Below are 16,544 nucleotides of genomic sequence, written 5' to 3' on the forward strand. Positions count from 1 at the left end.
GAGGTCTCAGTAGATAATAATTTCTGCTCTTAGACATACAGAAGACTAAAAGGCAAATGCATTAACAGATAATCTGAGAATGAATGCTCTTAATGAGTGAATTAGTGTATCTTCAGAGTGCCACGGGGAACACCCCTTTATGTATTTGCTAACGTTTATAGAAAGTGAACAATGTTGGTTGCTTTTGAATATTCTTCAAGTATATTTTTAATCCACTTAAATAGATCTTATAACTAACATTTTAATATGCAGATTTTGTCTTATTCCTTTTTTTCCCCCTCTTTTTACAGCCTTGTGAACAAGGACGCCGGATGAAGCGAATCCATGCTGTGGCTAACATTGGCACAGCACTCAAGTTCCTCGAAGGAAGAAAGGTAAGGGAGAAACAAAAACAAAACCCCCAAGGAAGAAGGTATGGGCATACTTATGTTTTCAGTGTTGGCTGTAGGTCAAAACACTGCATGTAATCTATACAGCCTAGACATACAATATCATTGTATTATAAAATACTCTTAGATTTATGGAGAAGTTGCAAAAAAGAAATTTTATTTCTACAGTTCATTTCGGTATCTAGTGTTAAGAGCTTACATAATCATAATACAATTATCAAAGTAAGGACATTAAAATTGGGATAATACTATTAACTAAAACATAGACATTAGTCCAAGTTCATCAATGTTCCCTCTATTGTCTGTGTCTGTTCCAGGATCCACTCTAGTATCACATCTTGCATTTAGTTGTGTCTTCCATTCTATGGCAGGTCTTCATTTTTCCTTGTCTTTCATGACCTTGACACTTTTGATAACTGCTGGTCAGTTATTTTGCATAATGTCTCTCAATTTCGGTTTGTATTATATTTTCTTGTGATTAGGTTGAGTTTATACATTTTTGGAAAAAGTCCCAAGAAAGTGATGTCATATTCTTCCCAGTGTAACATATTAGTAAATATAGGGTGCTGATACGTCTTATTACTGGTTACATTAACTTTGAATACTTGGTAATGTGGTGTCTGCCATGCTTTCCTATGGTAGAGTCATTGTTTTTCCCTTTATAGTTGGGAAATAACTTAGGAGAGATAATTGAGACTATGCTAAGTTTCTGCTTTTCCTCAAACTTTTGCTCACTGATTTTAGTATCCATTGCCTTCAATAATTATTTCTGTGCTGCTTGCCTAATGATTTTCTATTTTCCTCATTCCTTCTGTATTTATTAGTTGGAATTGTTCTGTAAGAAAAAGATGTCCTCCCCCACAATTTACTTATTTATTCAATTATTTATTCCAGTAGGGACACATGTATATTTATTTTGTTATGTAGTTAAAATCCATCATTATAATCATTGTTATTATTTTGTCACTCAAATTGTTCTAGCTTTGACCACTAAGAGCTCCTTCAGGCTGGCACCTGTACCGTTTTGATATTGGCTCATAATTTTTCAAGCAGTTTTCCATTTGCTAGAAGTACAAATATTCCAGGTTTTTCTTACATTTTCCCTGCCCCAGTCCTGGAATCAACCACTTCTCTAAAGAGGCTTCGTTCCTTTTAGTGATGAGTGGCATTTAGAAACCAAGATCTAAATGCTAAGTATTTCATTGCTACTGGGGCATCATTTCTCCTAGGCCCTCTCAGCAAATAGATTAGAAAATGTGTATGTTTATTAACTCATATATATCCATATATCTGTGCTTCTCTCTCTCTCCTCTCTTTCTCTCTCTGTCTCTGTATGTGTGTACATGTGTATACACATATACATATGTAGCTTCTCGCACGTGTGTGTGCTTGTATGTGTGTAAAACATTAGTTCAGACTAATACCTCTGATTCAAGTTAAACACCACAAGTTTTACTCTAGCCTTATGTCCTTATTTGTTTCTGCTTTCTCTGATAATGAGAAGGCTTACTCTCATCTACAATATATTTACTAATTTTTTCAATCCTAGTGTGTTAGTCCATTCTCACATTGCTATAAAGAAATACCCAAGACTGAGTACTTTATAAAGAAGTGAGGTTTAACTGGCTCACGGTTCTGCAGGCTGCTCAGGAAGCATAGCTCTGGCATCCATTTCCTGAGAGGCCTCAGGAAGCTTACGATCATGGCGGAAGGTGAAGGGGGAGCAGGGATGTCACACGGCCAGAGCAAGAGCAAGAGAGCAAGGGGAGAGGTGCTGCACACTTTTAAACAACCACGTCTTACGAGAACTCACTCACTATTATGTGGAGAGTACCCAAGAGGGGTGGTGCTAAACTATTCATAAGAACTCGCCCTCATGTTCCAATCACTTCCCACCAGGGTTCACTTTCAACATTGGGGATCACATTTCAATATGAAATTTGAGTGGGCACATGTATACAAATTATATCACCTAGTATACACATCTAGTATGTCACTAACCCATGCCCCTGTGAGAAACAGATTTACAAACTAGAGAACAGGATTTGTGTGTAGTTCTTTTTGTCTTTAGCATTATAGTATCCAGTCAAAAAACTATTTTTGAAATGTTCTTAGGTTAGTTCTGTTCTTCCCCATCCCCTTCAGTGGGATTATGTCATCATTTGTTATAGAGATAGGTTTATTTATTGTTGTTTGTGTTCTATTTTGTGCCCCACCCCCATCCTGGTCGATTTTATTATTTGTTTTAAAGAGTGGGACATTATTATGGTTCTAAAATAATAAACGTTATATTTAAAGAAGTCAAACCCCTTCCTCATCCCTACTACTCCATTCTCATTCCCTGCCTCTAACTGCATTTCGTACTTTTAGATAACCAGTCTCTCTAGTTTCTGACATAGATTTTGTATTTTTTTCATAAATAAGATGTGTTTTCATATATCCCCTTCTTTCTTACATGAAGGATAGCATACCATAGATGCATTTTGCTTTTTTCACTTATCAATATATCCTGGAAATCACCCCACATCAGTTCATAGTGATTTCTCTACTCATTTTTACAGTTACACAGTGTCCCATTGCCTAGATATGCCGTAGTTTATTCAACCACTCTCTTATGAATGAGAATTGGGTTGTTTCTAGTATTTTAAAAACACAAACAATGATGCAGTTAATAACTATGTGCATAAGTGCTTCCATATAATTGGAGGTGTATCTTCTAGGTGAATTTCTAGAAGTGTGCTTGCTAAGTCAAAAGGTAAATGCACATGTAATTTTGGTAGATATTACCATATTTCCCTCCAAAAGGGTTGCACCAATCCTCTTACATTTAGCCTTTTCTGATTTGTGGGAATTTAGGAAGCCTGTGCTTGGCAATAGCAAAACTAGTTTTATAAATGGAGATCCAGATACTTCTGGAAAATAGACCTATTCAGTTATTTCCTTCTCAGTTTATATGCACTGAATTAATTTGATTACTTTACAAATATATAATTGATGACTTTCTATAAGACAGGAACTCTAGAAAATACAAATTTACAGAAAACTTAGATTCTAGCCCTTAAATAATGTACATTGTTGATAAGTTGGTAATGCAATGAATCAGTATACATTTCAGTCAACTGTGCAAACTTCATGCCCAGGAGAGATCCCAGGCATTAGGATAGTGTGAAAAACAATTTTAGCTTCTTATGCAATATCAGGCAGTGTTTCCAGATCACACTAATCTCATTCTTATTGAAGGGTTTCTCTTCTTTCTGCTCACGCTTCATTAAGTTTTCATTGAAAGCTGAATGAAGTCTTGTTAAACAGGATATTTAGAGTTTTTCAGGACCAGGTGCAGTGGCTCACACCTCTAATCCCAGCACTTTGGGAGGGCAGGGCGGGTGAATGGCTTGAGCCCTAGAGTTTGAGACCAGCCTGGGCAGCATGGTGAGACCTTGTCTCTAAACAAACAAACAAACAAATTAGTCAGATGTGGTGGCATGTGCCTGTGGTCCCAGCTACTCGAGAGGCTGAGGTGGGAGGATCTCTTCAGCCTGGGAGGTCGAGGCTACAGTGAGCTGTGATTGCACTCCAGCCTGAGCGACAGAGTGAGACTCTTTCTCTTAAAAAAATAAAAATAAGAAATAAAGATAGAGTTTTTCAGGTCATTCATTCTCCCATTTCAGCTGTATGACAATAGTGTCCTACTTCATTCTGAGTTATATTGATTGGCTGGAATACAAACACAAAATTCCTCTTATTAACTTGGAAGCTTTGGCAAAAACTTTAACAACTTCGCCTATGAAAGGCATTGTTTGTAAAGAAGACTTGTTTTCACAATGTCCATTTTCACAGAACCCAAAGTAATAAAAAATAAAGTTTAAATATATTTGCTAAGCACCAAAAGTAGTGTCTTGAGAATCAGAACAAAATGAAAGAATTTCTCTTTTTTCCCCACAAGTCTGTTAATCTTTTTAAAGTCATCCCCTCCCCACATCTCCCTGAAACATTCTTTTTGGCCACACTCTCTTGCACTTCTGTATCCTACGGCCTCACAAAATGTTTGGCTGTGGGAAGTATTGAGTTTTGGAAGGTTCTTTAGTGCACTCCCACTTATTATCTTAGCATTGATCTTTGCAAGTTAAAACTTATGTCTCAATCATATTTTTAGAAATTTGTCTTTGATCTTTGTACTGACTTTGTCTTCCATTTGGAATTTTTTTCTTTTGATAACAGGACATTTATTTAGTCCTTTTATTCTTATTTTGTTTGACTTAGGGAATAATGAAGGTATTCCTCATTTTACTAGGGAAACCCTAACAGTGTCCTTAGCTTTTCTCTTATTTGCAGGGCTATTGAAAAAACATATGTAAGAATCTGATGAGAAATGTGTAAATGTGACTCTGGTGAACAGATCCATCATCACTTGCCACAAGTTTCTTCTCCAGTGAGGTGTCAGGTAGATCATTCAGAACAGTAATATAGGGAGCCAACCACTGACCATCATAGTGCAGACAGGGGACATAAATTCAGATTCCTGTGAGGTCCAGAAAGGTGATGTAAAGGAATGAGGTGAGTTCCAGGCTAATTGTGGTAACAGGAGAACTGAGTGGTCCTGTGTCCTGTCTGGAAGAGGGGAGCAAATAATTCCAACTAAAGTAACCTCAGTGAACTGCAAGAACTGTGATCCCTGGTTTTCTAATTTACAAAGAAGAGCCAGTTGTCTGGACTTTTATTAAAATGTAATTAATGTTTAAAATTCCTTTAAATTATGTATTAAATAAGGCAGGCAGTTGACTACTTGCATTATTGTTGAGAATGAGGTACCCGATACCTCATTGTAGAAGGCAACTAGTGGAAAGCAGTAATGGATTTATTCATTAAGTTTTCAAATTTATCAAGAAAAGCTAGTAATATGGATGTTTACTGAGAGTTTTTTGAAATTTATTTCCAAATAATTCAAATTTTTTTCTTTTCTTTTTTTTTTTTTTTTTTAGACAGAGTCTTGCTTTGTCACCCAGGCTGGAGTGCAGACGCACAAACTAGGCTCACTGCAACCTCCACCTCTCAGGTTCAAGCGATTCTCCTGCCTCAGCCTCCCAAGTAGCTGGGACTACAGGCACACGCCACCAAGCCTAGCTAATTTTTGTATTTTTAGTAGCGACGGAGTTTCACCATATTGGCCAGGCTGGTCTCGAACTCCCAACCTCAAGCTATCCGCCCACCTTGGCCTCCCAAAATGCTGGGATTACAGGCATGAGCCACCACACCTGGTCTCAAATATTTTTTTAAACATCTGTGAGCTGTGCATTAGTCCGCTTTGGCTGCTATAACAGAATATCACAGACTGGGTGGCTTAAACTACAGAAATTTATTTTGTCAGAGTTTTGGAGGCAAGAAGTCCAGGATCGAGGTGCCTCGGGGTTGTTTTCTGGGGAAGCTTCTCTTCCTGGCTTGTAGACAGTTTCCTTCTCTTTGCTTCCTTGCATGACATTTTCTCTGTGTGAATGTGGAGAGGAAGATCAATCTTTGGCGTCTCTTCATCTTTTTTTTTTTTGTATTCATTTTGTTTTGTATTTTTTTTTTAAATTATACTTTAAGTTCTGGGATACATGTGCTGAACGTGCAGGTTTGTTACATAGGTATACACATGCCATGGTGGTTTGCCGCACCCACCAACCCGTCATCTACATTAGGTATTTCCTAATGCTATCCCTCCCCTAGTCCCCTACCCCCTGACAGGCACTGGCATGTGATGTTCCCCTCCCTGTGTCCATGTGTTCTCATTGTTCAACTCCCACTTATGAATGAGAACATGCAGAGTCTGGTTTTCTGTTCTTGTGTTAGTTTGCTGAGAATGATGGCTTCCAGCTTCATCCATGTCCCTGCAAAGAACATGAACTCACCCTTTTTTATGGCTGCATAGTATTCCATGGTGTATTTGTGCCACATTTTCTTTATCTGGCCTATCACTGTTGTACATTTGGATTGGTTCCAAGTCTTTGCTATTGTGAATAGTGCTGCAATAAACTTGCATGTGCATGTGCCCTTATAGTAGAATGATTTATAATCCTTTGGGTATATACCCAGTAATGGGATGGCTGCGTCAAATGGTATTTCCAGTTCTAGATACTTGAGGAATCACCACACTGTCTTCCACAATGGTTGAACTAGTTTACACTCCCACCAACAGTGTAAACACGTTCCTACTTCTTCACATCCTCTCCAGCATCATTTTTTTCCTGACTTTTTAATAATTGCCATTCTAACTGGTGTGAGATGATATCTTGTTGTGGTTTTTATTTGCATTTCTCTAATAACCAGTGACGATGAGCTTTTTTTCATATGTTTGTTGTATGCATAAATGTCTTCTTTTGAGAGGAGTCTGTTCATATCCTTTTCCCACTTTTTGATGGGGCTGTTTTTTTCTTGTAAATTTGTTTAAGTTCCTTGTAGATTCTGGATATTAGCCCTCTGTCAGATGGATAGATTGCAAAAATTTTCTCCCATTCTGTAGGTTGCCTGTTCACTCTGATGATAGTTTTTCTTCATCTTTTTTAAGAACACTAATCTCACTGGGCCCAGCATAGTGGCTCACTCCTGTAATACCAGCACTTTGGGAGGCCAAGGTGGCCAGATCGCTTGATGTCAGGGGTTCGAGACCAGCCTGGCCAACATGGCGAAACCTCATCTCTACTAAAAATGCAAAAATTAGCCAGGCATCATGGCATATGCCTGTAATCCCAGTTGAGGCAGGAGAATCACTTGAACCTGGGAGGTGGAGGTTGCAGTGAGCCAATATCATGCCACTGCACCCTCTCCTAGGCAACAGAGTGAAACTAGTCTAAAAAAAAAAATCTTATTAGATTAGGGCCCCACACTTATGAACTCATTTAACTTCAATTATCTCTTTAAAGACACATTCTCCAAATACAGTCACATTGGGAGTTACATTTCAAAATATGAATTTTGGAGGGACATAAATAATAATTCATTCCATTCAAGCCTCTGTCTTGTAACTCAGACTTCTCCAGATTACATGGGCCAGGTACAATGGTCTAGTCCAGCATTCTCAAGCACTAATGTGCATCAGAATCACCTGAAGGTTTTAAGACACTTTCCAGAGCCTCACTTCCTTAGTTTCTGGTTTAATGGGTCCAAGGTGAAGTCTCAGATTCTACATCTCTAACAAGTTTCCAGGCGAAGTGCTTGCTGCGTCTCTGGGAATCACCCCTTGAGAACGTCTGGCTCAACAACCTTCTGCTCTGGTTTTATCTGTCAGTATGGTCCCATCTTCTTTCTGGCTTCTGGAAATTCTTCAGTCTCTTTGGATGTGTCTCTATTGCCCATCCTACCTTCCTAGGCTACTAAGAATGTATTGTAAGTTCAATAGGATTTTGCAAGAGATGGGAGGTTAAATAAACAGACAAACCAACCTGTAGTCCCTAAACTCATTGTGAAACACATTTTGGGGCAGATAATCATGAAAAACATTTTTCTTCACGAGTTAGGCAGAAGATCCTTTAGCTTCTGTAATAAATTGAATATGTTAACAATGTACAATTTCAAGTACCATTGGAACTGGGTTGAGGTAGGATATTCAAATTATATTCAGTAGCACTTTTTAAAAAATGATGCACAAGGAAAAGGAAGCAGTTTTCCCTGTGAAATGCATTAATCTTATGGATATTAGCATATATTATAAATTGTGTATGTATGCTAAAATGGATGTGGAGAAAATTCTGGAGAAGTTGTAAAATGAAGCTCTCAAAATGATCCTAGAGATCATAGTAGATTCTTTCATAAAATGTTAAAAAAATTGATGTTCTTTATTTTCCATAAAGATATCTTAAACATCTTATACTGATTGATTCAAAGGAAGTAGATATACAAGTTTGTAATCTATACCAGTTCTCAATTTTTATTTTCTGTCATTGAACCTGATGAATGAACTTCACCAGTGAGACAAAAATCCCATAGGCGTATCTCAAATCATTTACAATGATTTTTGTGGTAGCTTTTACTCCACCTCTGTGATGTAAAACCAGTAAATTTAAACTTTCAAGAGTAAAGTATTTGTGAAATGATTTTGCATCTGATACGAATTTTTTTAAGTAAAAAATGTACAAACATCTGAGCTTTTTATTAATAACACACTTCATGAAATCTTGGCTGAGAATTTTTGAGCTAGAGGTCTGAGGGGTACTTTATTATTATTTGTTCTCGTTTGTTTAGGAATTATTAAAAGGATATTTTTGATGGTAGGCTATAGAAATTGAATGAGATAGACTTAACCGTATAAGTCCATTTTGTTGGGACTTAGCAAACAAGTTTGTAGTAGATGGAAAACATTAGCATGAATAATTGGGGAAAATTGTACATAGATTGACGTCTCTCCTTAATGCTTTATATGTCATCACCTGAAAGTAGGGAACTGAGTGCTAATAGGCTCTGTTTTGCTATTTCTTGCCTTTCCTTTGTTTTTCTTTAAAATTTATTACCACAGTCAGGTTCTAAACTGACTACCTACCTCTTTATACCCTTTGAACAAATAACGCTGATTTCGAAAGATGGTTATGTGTATCTATTATCTTCTCCCTTTGTTTTTCATGTCAGTCCATGCACAGAGGATCACCGGTTAGTACAAATTTTAGAATTCTTAACTCCTGATTTTTATAGGTAAAAGGAAACATAAGTTACCTGCTATTTGGTAACAAACTTCAAAGTAAGTGCATCTTCTTAAACTTCTCATTGCAGTTTCTTTTAAGCTCCAGTCAATCTCTAAATATAAATAATAACTTTTTTTTCTGTTTGACATTTTTGTTGGTAATTCCCTGCATGTTATATTTTTTCAACATTAAACAAAAGAAGTTTCTGAAATCCATTTTATAGTTTTTACCTTGTACACCTAACAAATCCCCCTGAAATTTTCACTGAAACCTTGTGCTTGTTTGTTTCGGTGCCTCACTCTACTTATTCCCATGTACTATTACATAGGCACGATCAAATCTTATTGATGTCTACTAAAGGCCTAATCGTTACATAATTAAATGAGTTATAATATTCTAGTACATTACTAGTACAGTTTCTCTTTCTTAAACAGATTAAATTAGTCAACATTAACTCCACCGACATAGCTGATGGCCGACCCTCAATAGTTCTTGGATTGATGTGGACCATTATTCTATATTTCCAGGTATTGTGCTACAGTTCCTCTTTTAGTTGACGCAGTGTCTCAGAGGGAGATCGTGGTGGCCATTTTAGTAATGCTCTCATTTGCCATATCTTTGGGTTTGATCCTTAACTTAGCAGAAATGTACTTTTCCCACATACGTTGTTTCTTTGGTAGCAGAATTTCCTCTTCTCCCTTGCAAAGCTGTTGCGCATGGAAACTCACACCCTGAAGAACTCCAGCAGAGGTGCCCAATCTGAAAAGCGAGCACCTCAAGATGGAGATGAAATATTGTTGCAGAAGGCGCTCAGGAAAATTTTCTTTTTTCTTTGGAAGGGAGCACTTCTAAACTCCTTTTAGACATGAAGGGGAGGAATGAACTTGCCATTCTATCCAGAATAATTGTTCTAACCATTAGGTTTTAGTTGATTAATTCATTCATGTATTCTACAAATATGGATTATTGTATGTAAGATACACTAGGGGTGCAATGGGAAGTGCAAAGAGGAGTAAGATATCAATCACGCCCTTTAAGAGCTTGCATTTTGTCAGGAATGTCAAGAGTGTTAATATGACTCATTTGTAGCTGGAAAAGTAAAACATCTGAGGAAATAATAACAAAGATAATACTTATGTTTTTGCTGGCTGTTAACTCACAAACAGATTGAAGAGTTGACCAGCAACCTGCCCCAGCTCCAGTCTTTGTCCAGCAGCGCATCCTCCGTGGACAGCATAGTTAGCTCTGAGACTCCCAGCCCACCAAGTAAACGGAAGGTGACCACCAAGATCCAAGGAAATGCTAAGAAGGCTTTATTAAAGTGGGTTCAGTACACGGCTGGCAAGTAAGTATCAAGAGTTTGTCTAAATTCAAAACCCTTAAATTGAGTTATGAATGTATTACTAATTGCAACTTCTAATGATTGCAAAATGTGAAGAGACATTTGAATGAATGGCTTTGCTTTAGCGCTTGTTTCACTCTTGCCTTGAATTGAGATATAAACACAAATCACCACTAATACTCTAGGAGAATACTCTTGAAAAATTAATTTTTTCTTTATTCATGTGATTGGGCCTAATTAATTAAACTGATTAATCCTAAACTTTGAGTAGCATGAGGGATAATTCTATTTAGGTCATTGTTTAGAGTTTCTGCTCCTATTAAATAAACTTTACATAAATAAATTTGAAGTTGAAACTTGATTATCTCTTCATGAGACTATTATGTTCTATTTAAGAACAGTGTGAACTAAGGTACACATTCCAAAAACATTTTTTTTTTATGTTCTGAAACTTTCTAGCAATTTTAGTTTTAAATTTTTTCCCTTTGGTCTCATTTTTTATCTAGAGTGTAGATTTTTTTGTCAACTCTAGCTTTGTGAGCTGAGAATTTGCATCTAGTTTTCAGTTTTTCCTCTAGGCATGATAAATTTACATGTGTATACATTTATATGATAATAGTGGATAGAAAATGACTGCTGTCAGCCAGGCACTGTGATTCATGCCTATAATCCCAGCACTTCGGTAGGCTGAGGTGGGCAGATTGCCTGAGGTCAGGAGATCGAGACCAGCCTGGCCAATATGGTGAAACCCCATCTCTACTAAAAATACAAAAATTAGCTGGGCGTGGTGGCGCGTGCCTGTAATCCCAGCTACTTGGGAGGCTGAGGCACCAGAATCGCTTGAACCTGGGAGGTGGAGGTTGCAGTGAGCTGAGATCAAGATTGTGCCATTGCACTCCAGTCTGAGCGACAGAGCTAGACTCCATCTCAAAAAAACAAAACAAAACAAAACAAAACAAAAACAAAACAAAAACAGAAAGAAAAGAAAAAGAGTGCTCTCAAAAAGTATTTTCTCATAGCAATTTCAGTGGAGTTTTCAGCTGATCATATAAGTATTTTGTGGTCTGATGTGGTCAGGGGTAAGTCCTTTCATGTAGAGTATGCTTTTGTTTGATTTTCCTAAACAACATGTAAAATTACTCATTTTTTATCTTTGTTTTGCATGCTTAAATCTAATCTGAATTTGATTCTCTACTTCTGGAAAATAGTTGTAAACAAGTACTTATTATAAAATATTGAGGTACCAAACATAGGGAGTTCTATTTTTAAGGTGTTTGAAGAGCAAAAATAAAAAAAAAAGAGAAACAGAAAGGATGTAATTAGTGTTACTAATTTATGTTGTTTTGTTTAACTTTTAAAGTGTGTTGCTGGCTTTCTAATTTGGGGTATGTTTTCATGATTCAAGTTGTAGTCAAATATATTTCTGAAAACAAAGCTTTGTGGCTGTTTAGAATCTGAAGTAGAAATGAAATAAAAAACCCTTCCCACATTGCTGGAACACTGTTTAATTGCATCCACAGTGGCATTACTAATCTCTCTTAACAACTTCACTGGGTAGGGAGAAGACTGGTGACTGCACGCTGATGTGTCACGATGCTATTGCAATTAAACTTTGTAATAATGTCAAGGTGATATTCTGTGGTCCATTGCTTCACACGGCATTAAATTAACCAAAAACAAATTGATTTTTCTTTTAATAAAACAGTAGCTTGAAGTAAACTCAAATTTAATGCTGTTGGAGTTATCCAGCATTTAATTTAGTTTCATGCATGCAATGTTGGGTTTCAAAGATGTGCAACAGTCTGGTGACAGCTCAAAGTCATTGCTACAACTTACATATTGATAGCATCAGTGGAAGTTTTACTTTCCTTATCTGGGCCAATGTCCAGAATCCTGGGCCTGAGGTTCTCCACCCGTGAGCAATTAATAAGATCCATTTCTTTTGTAGCTGCATAAATTGTAGAGGTTTGGGGCGATGACTTTTCTCTGCCATAAAAATTCTGTAATGAACACATGATTCCATGATGCTATCAAACTGTTGATAATTTTTTCTAAAAACTGCTTTTTATACTATCCCAGTATGTACTTTTCAAGCAACTTATTATCTAACATGTGTAAAAGACTTTAGAATCTATATCCATTTTGAGGTGTGAGTGATGTTATTCCTAAAATCATACTATTTCGTTGGACTCTAGTTTGGAGGTTCATCACACTCATAAGATTGAAGAGGGTGGGAAATGATAAAACATCCAGTAAACACTAGACTACTTATCAGGATGTATCCACTGTTTTCGTATAAAGTTTAAAAATATTTGAGAAATAAATTTAAAAATGGTTTCAGTAACATAAGATAGTTAAGCCCTCTAATTTTTAACACTAATTTCATCCACTATCAATACATATTATCAGAAATAAAAGCTTTAAGTTATAGCATATCTTATATTGGCATACCTTTTGTCACATTTATAAGAAGAACAATTATATTTTCTGACAAAAATTAGTAAGGTAACAAAATAAATAAATATATGCATATCCATAGCTATTCAAAGTAGCTTGAAGTAAATACATATTAGAGGTCAGAAATGCTTATAAATTGGGCACCGCTCATCACTTCTTTAAATGGTATGTCTTTCTTTTGGTTCATATCTAAAATTCTCAAATAAGAGGTTTGAACTAAAACGAAAACTTTTAAGGAATATTACCTACTACTTTAACTGATACAATAGGAAACAGTGTGTGTGTGTGTGTGTGTGTGTGTGCATACCTACATATATTTTTTCAACAAATATAGAAGAAATAAAATGTGCTGAAACATTTTTACTTATTTCATTACAGTAGATATGTAGAAAAGCGTATTATGTATTTCTCTTTGAAAATGTCTAAAACAATACATAAGTTCAAGAAAATTACTAATAGCTAATTACATGGTGAATATTTATTAGCTAATTATTTATTTACACCCCACTTAATTTTGTTAAAAACTAATTTGAGGTGGCTTAACAAGATAAAAAACATTTTTAAATGAGGAAATGTGGACAAAGAAAAATAAAATGAATTCGGAGATGGATTACAAATGAGTAGATAAAAAGGACATACTGTTCAACCTGCATGATTGTCAGCTGTCAGCTGAAAAAAATTATATCCATACTACCAGAGACAAACTTGAAAATAACTAAGAGAAGATTCAAGATTACTTTACAATTTCTGGAGTCTCATAAAATTGTTTTTAGGATATTTATTGAAGCCAATGATCAGGCTCAATGATGCATAATATGTTTTATGCAAACAGTGTACGTTGGTAAAACATGTTTTAAAGTGAACAATAAGTTGTCTACAATAAAATTTAAGGATAGGCTGTGCACGATGGCTCACACCTGTAATCCCAGCACTTTGGGAGGCCGAGGCGGGTGGATCACTTGAGGCCGGGAATTTGAGACCAGCCTGGACAACATGATGAAACCCTGTCTCTACTAAAAATACAAATATTAGCCAGGCATTGTGGCACATGCCTTAAATCCCAGCTACTTGGGAGGCTGAGGCGCAAGAATCCCTTGAGCCTGGGAGGTGGAGGTTGCAGTGAGCCGAGATAGTGCCACTGCACTCCAGCCTGGCAACAGAATGAGTGAGATTCTGTCTCAATAATAATAATAATAGTAATAATAATGGACACTTACAAACTTATTATATTAATCAGCATACCATTCAAGTTGTATTTTTTCATGAAAATTTTGAGATTCTAGTAAAAATTAATTGAGTGATATTTCTGCTTTATTTAGAGACAGCTATAAGGTTAATGAGACTAACTTTTTAAAAAGAAGCTACTAGATGACTTTATCTATTGAATGTTCCGTAATTTAGTGGTCATATTTGCAGGCCCTCCACCTATTCAAGGGGTGCAGCTGATGCTCAAAATCATCTTTACAACTCTGTTTTCCGAACTGCCTTTATAATTGTTAAGTTACATGTAGAAAAAAAAAAAATCATTCATTGTGAGCTTGCCTCGCTTCTGTTTTCCAACAGCAAAATATGACTACCAACTTGAATCAGTTTCTTAATAACTGGCTTTGAGTTAATCAAATCCACAACCAAAGAAAAAAGATTTACCACCAGGGCTTTGCCCTCAAGACAATTACAAAAAAGGAGCTTAAAAACAATTTTATTGATGGAGTAATTGGAATTATTGTTTGCATTTAGGTGGAATACAGGGTCTCTTGTGAACACTTTGAGATATAATTGCAATATTTGCATTTGTCTATTCTATTGCATTTGAAAGTATTCAGCCACATTATCTTAGTCTGTGATAACCTGTGTACAACACAGTGCTGCTTCCCATTAGAAACGTGTTAGCTCTTTCTACCAAAAATATACACTGGTTAATTACTATCACTTTTGGCATCTTTATAATTTGTTTTCTTAAAATTTTTTCAGACATTTTTCTCTAAATTGATTTTTCTTTATAAAATAAATGTAAACATCCTTCAGTAGCTCAGCTGGTAGAGCGGAGGACTGTAGGGGTTTGAGCATAAAATAAATGTAAAAATATGCTTTAAATTAACTATCTTAATTGCTGAAAAATCCAACATAGAAATCCCTAATATAGAACTGGAATTTCGACATCTTATCTTGTTGCCCCCTAAAAATTTTGTTTCCCTTAATTTTTCTCAAACACAAAGAACTGATACAACTCTCTGCATATTGTTGGTGAAAAGCACTGGATTTTGCATGAGGCCTTGAAGAAAGTGCTTGTATCTATTCAGAATGTAACATCATTTTATGTTTTTATAACACAAAGGCAGACTGGAATAGAAGTAAAAGATTTTGGGAAGAGTTGGAGAAGCGGGGTTGCCTTTCATTCAGTTATTCATGCCATTCGACCCGAACTGGTGGACTTGGAGAAAGTGAAAGGCAGATCCAACCGAGAAAATCTGGAGGATGCTTTCACTATTGCCGAAACGGAACTGGGGATCCCAAGACTGCTAGATCCTGAAGGTAGGCTGAATATTCATTGACTGTTTTATGCCTTAACACAGAGGGTTTATATGTCTTAAACCCCGAAATACACATGACTTCCAAGATTCTATTGGAGGCCAGAAAGCTGGAGAAATGTGGGAAGTAATGGTATTTTCCTGCGTCAATTTTCTTCTGGATAAATATCTACCACCATGGTTGGGGTAAAATATGATTCCATTGCTCCAAACAGCACTTTGGCATTGGTATATCAGTCGGGTGAACTGGACTTAATATACTTAAGGGTGGAATGAAAGTTTTAGAAGTGTGTGTAAAGAGTTGGAACCAACCCAAATGTCCAACAACGATAGACTGGATTAAGAAAATGTGGCACATATACACCATGGAATACTATGCACCCATAAAAAATGATGAGTTCGTGTCCTTTGTAGGGACATGGATGAAACTGGAAAACATCATTCTCAGTAAACTATCGCAAGGACAAAAAACCAAACACCGCATGTTCTCACTCATACGTGGGAATTGAACAATGAGAACTCATGGACACAGGAAGGGGAACATCACACTCCGGGGACTGTTGTGGGGTGGGGGGAGGGGAGAGGGACAGCATTAGGAGATATACCTAATGCTAAATGACAAGTTAATGGGTACAGGAAATCAACATGGCACATGGATACATATGTAACAAACCTGCACATTGTGCACATGTACCCTAAAACCTAAATTATAATAAAAAAATAAAAAAGAAGTGTGTGTATAAGGGGTAGGTGACAGGATAATATAATTACCCTATATAATCTCAGAGGTCTGGAAGATGTAGATTATTCATACTTAGAAATGTTGTCAACCATGCAGTGTTTTGGTCTCAATCAGCAAACTTCACAAATGTTTGACTAATATTTGTCATTTCAATTGTTTGGCATGGTTTTTGGTAAGGCTGTGAGTGCTAAGACGATTTGGAAATGGAGTGAACTCTTTCAAGCCTTCAAAAGACAATTTAGATGCCTTTGATAAACTTTTATAAACTAATAAGCTGTTAGTTATGTTGAAACAAAAGTATCAAAGTGAAGTTTCCAAATGTCACAGATAATTTCTTATTTGGATTGGCAATTATGGACATTTCTACCAGTGAATGCAGAAATGTAAATATCCAGTGAAAGCAAATTATTTTTCCCCTCCCCTCCCTACCCTTCC

The 16,544-nt window shown here is 36.4% G+C and overlaps 1 protein-coding gene across 1 annotated transcript in view; it reads left to right on the top strand.

Annotated features, from left to right (window-relative positions):
• The window catches only part of LOC116463206 (nesprin-1), a 532,426-nt gene that overhangs the window by 122,355 nt on the left and 393,527 nt on the right, over nucleotides 1-16,544 (top strand). The window contains exons 5-9 of the mRNA XM_032146204.2: nucleotides 291-374; nucleotides 8,988-9,008; nucleotides 9,475-9,567; nucleotides 10,207-10,385; nucleotides 15,175-15,371. Coding sequence (XP_032002095.1) covers nucleotides 291-374; nucleotides 8,988-9,008; nucleotides 9,475-9,567; nucleotides 10,207-10,385; nucleotides 15,175-15,371 — 574 coding nt within the window. The remainder of the gene's footprint in view (nucleotides 1-290; nucleotides 375-8,987; nucleotides 9,009-9,474; nucleotides 9,568-10,206; nucleotides 10,386-15,174; nucleotides 15,372-16,544) is intronic.

Source organism: Hylobates moloch, unplaced genomic scaffold, assembly GCF_009828535.3.
Source record: "Hylobates moloch isolate HMO894 unplaced genomic scaffold, HMol_V3 SCAFFOLD_29, whole genome shotgun sequence".
In the NCBI taxonomy this organism is placed as follows: Eukaryota; Metazoa; Chordata; class Mammalia; order Primates; family Hylobatidae; genus Hylobates; species Hylobates moloch.